Source organism: Mizuhopecten yessoensis, unplaced genomic scaffold (genome assembly GCF_002113885.1).
Source record: "Mizuhopecten yessoensis strain PY_sf001 unplaced genomic scaffold, ASM211388v2 hete_36121024, whole genome shotgun sequence".
Classification (NCBI taxonomy): domain Eukaryota; kingdom Metazoa; phylum Mollusca; class Bivalvia; order Pectinida; family Pectinidae; genus Mizuhopecten; species Mizuhopecten yessoensis.
This window is the reverse complement of record NW_018484271.1, coordinates 1-3,034: the sequence shown is the minus strand read 5'-3', so window position 1 is coordinate 3,034 and position 3,034 is coordinate 1. Positions and strand designations below refer to the sequence as shown.

Here is a 3,034-nt window from a genome sequence, read left to right as displayed (position 1 = left end):
ATATATATATATCCCACAATGGATACATTAAACACACGTTTCCATGGTAACTGGACAGGTTTCTAAGGTTACGTACTTCCACTGCATGGCCTTAAGGATGAGGTTGGCATGCATTCCCATCCCTGCTGATGGAGCCTTCCGGCCAATTTGTAAGTTCACCAATTCCTCCCAGGTTTCAATGATGATCTGTTTCTTCTTTTGTATTAAATTCAGAACAGCCTCCATCGGAACACGCATAGACTTCCTGGAAAACAAAAAATATTCTTGAACAAAGGGGGACTGGGCTAGGCATACGTCACCTTAACTCATCAAATCACATTTCAGCACAATCCTGGTCACGGCAACATTTGTAACAGTAAAGAAAATAGTGTGCTTTGACTAGGGATACAATTTCAAATTCAAAGAATACTTATAATTAATAATAATAATAATAATGATTATTCAACATTCTTATAAACCACTTACAATGTGTGTATATATCCCCTAGAGACAAAACAACCCTTTAAAATGACATATTTTGATTCGTGTCTCTCAGATAAAATCATTAGATCTTAGAATATGGGGATAGTTTAGCAAATCCACTAGATGAATTTGCTAAATTTAAGGGTAAAAAATTAGGAGTCTTTCTCCTAAATAGGGAGAGTTTGCAAATACCCCGGTATGTATGTGGTATAAAGCTTAAGGCCAATCATCCTCTTCTGAGCAATGAGCCTCAAATCCTTTTCTTTTATGTAATCTTTATCTCTGCAGTACCCCATCCCCAATACGTTTTTTTTATCCCACAATCACATTTCATAGTGACCCCCTGTACTTTAAGTTGGATTATTACGGTAATTTACATTAACAGATATTAATGTATTTTCACCTCCTTCCAAAACTAAGTGGTGCCTTTGGTGAAGAAAAAGTGTTGGAGATGGTAGACGATGGCAGTTCCTGTACCACTACTTTGCGACCAGCCGGGGGGATGCTGAGATCGGGCAATTTAACGTGGTTGTTACCTCCATCTGTACCAGAGTCCACTGTCGTAGTGGAAACCTTATGCAGCTTGGAATGAAATCGGCTACTACAAAATAATGTTAAATCAACATCAAAACAAGTGATAATAACAGAATTGAATTTCACAGATGATATAGCAGGAAAAATGGTGCATCAAGAAAACATGATAATAACCAAAATGTGACATTAAGTGACATGATATTAAGTGAAATGTACTTTACCTTCTAAGTTTTCAGTCTTTTTTTTTGTAAAGAATATTGAATTCTTAAGACTCATTTATTATTATCAAAAATATAACCAACTTCAAATTAAATTTAAAAGAATCAAGGTTTCTTTAAGTTTGAATTCTTTCTTATGGAAAGAAAATGTTGGTTGAAAAAAATGCCTCACTCACTGTACTTATAACATAGACAGTTTGAAGTAATGTCCTGAAGTATTGTTTTACTATGTCAATTAGCTAGGTGCTCTTCAGTTTGAGCTGATAGGGATTCCTTCTGCCTACACTTCCTAAATCTATCAATTTTCTCCCTAGGGTCAAAGCTTCAAAGACTCGCCATTTTTACCCTCATTTTGTCCTTTTGAAACCAGCAAAATTCTTTTATATGCTAAAATTCTATAGAAAAGTTCAACTCTAGCATTCTATACTAGTAATTTGTCAATGAAAGGGGTTCGTTGTTGTAGATGTGTTTTAGGCTTTTTTTTGCTCGCATAAAAGGAAAGTTTATAATATAATTACTCGCAAACCATACAGCAGTTTGTTAATTGTTTTGCTCGCATTTAAAAAAAATCATTACTGTATTCAAACTCCAGGATAATTCATTTTTACATTAACACAGCACCACAGTGAGTTGTTTTATTCATATAATAGCTTATCAGTTCATGTTTTACTCACAGGACATAGCAGTTTTTTTCCCCATTCAGATAGCAAAGTTATAATACTCAATTCATTATCAAAATAACTAAAACATGATTTACAAAAGATATGTATAAAGCTTGGAACTATCTCATTTATCATTAGTTCATTACTAAAGTTTAATGATAAAAATTAAACTGATTTATTTCAAAGCACAAATCACGTTTATATTAAGTGGTGGGTTGGTACCTCAACCTACAGTACATGTAGCTGTATAGCTGAGCATATGACTGTCAGAGTTATCTCCCCTATAACTTCCTCTTTCTATCCAATGGTACCAGTAAGCACAATCATATTTTGTCAAAAGAAATTCAAGTTTTTGTATCTGAATTTTTGCAAGTTTTGCAATTTTGCACAAGTTTGATCAAGTTGATCTGCATATCTCCGTCTCAGAGTCGGTAACCACATCTGTATGAAGCAGCAGCCATGTAATTGCCAAACCTTATTTTTTTTTATCAAAGTAGCTAATTTGGTGTTTGCATTTTCTGTGTCTTTGATAACTTTTTTTACTCACATTGCAAGGTAGTTCAGTTTACTTTCCCTATCCCCAGTATGAACGGGTGCGAGATGGCTGGGGTTATAGTACTTTTCCAGTGCCTTCACTGCGCCTAGAGACAGAGGAGTCTGGAAAAATTTGTTTCACAAAGTTTGTCATTTGGTCAGGTTAAATATATATACGTTGCCTGCCTTGGTCCTATCTGTATCTACAGTGATATGTTTTTCATTGGTCAGAAATTTCTATTATAGTTTTGGCAAAAGAACCAGATGTACCTTCTGGTTTTCTGAAGTGTAATGAGTGGGCTAGGTGACTTGGTTTTTTCTTCAAGTTTTGAGAGTGGACTAGGTGACTTTTACATTTTCACAAGTTTTGTGGAGGGCTTAATTTTCAAATTAGTTTTCTGAGTTTTGGTGAGTGTGCTAGGTACCTTTATTTGTGTTTCTGAAGTTTTCGAGATTCACAGTGCTCAGGGTGACTTTGAGATTACGAGGTTTGGAGAGCGGACATTGTGATTTTGGGTGTTTGACATTTGGAGAATGAGGTTTTGGGTTTCTGGCATGACATGAGGGAAGTTATCAAGCCAGAATATTTCAGCTTTCTGAGGTTAAGGAATTGTTTTTGACTAC

The 3,034-nt window shown here is 35.1% G+C and overlaps 1 protein-coding gene across 1 annotated transcript; it reads right to left on the bottom strand.

The window, feature by feature from the left end:
* Window positions 1-76: 76 nt before the first annotated feature.
* Window positions 77-2,533, bottom strand: LOC110444429 (the record flags this gene model as incomplete). The annotated part of the gene is made up of 3 exons (XM_021488808.1): window positions 77-244; window positions 866-1,063; window positions 2,424-2,533. Coding segments are annotated over 3 exons (476 nt in total), but the record flags the coding sequence as incomplete, so codon positions are not given.
* Window positions 2,534-3,034: the final 501 nt, after the last annotated feature.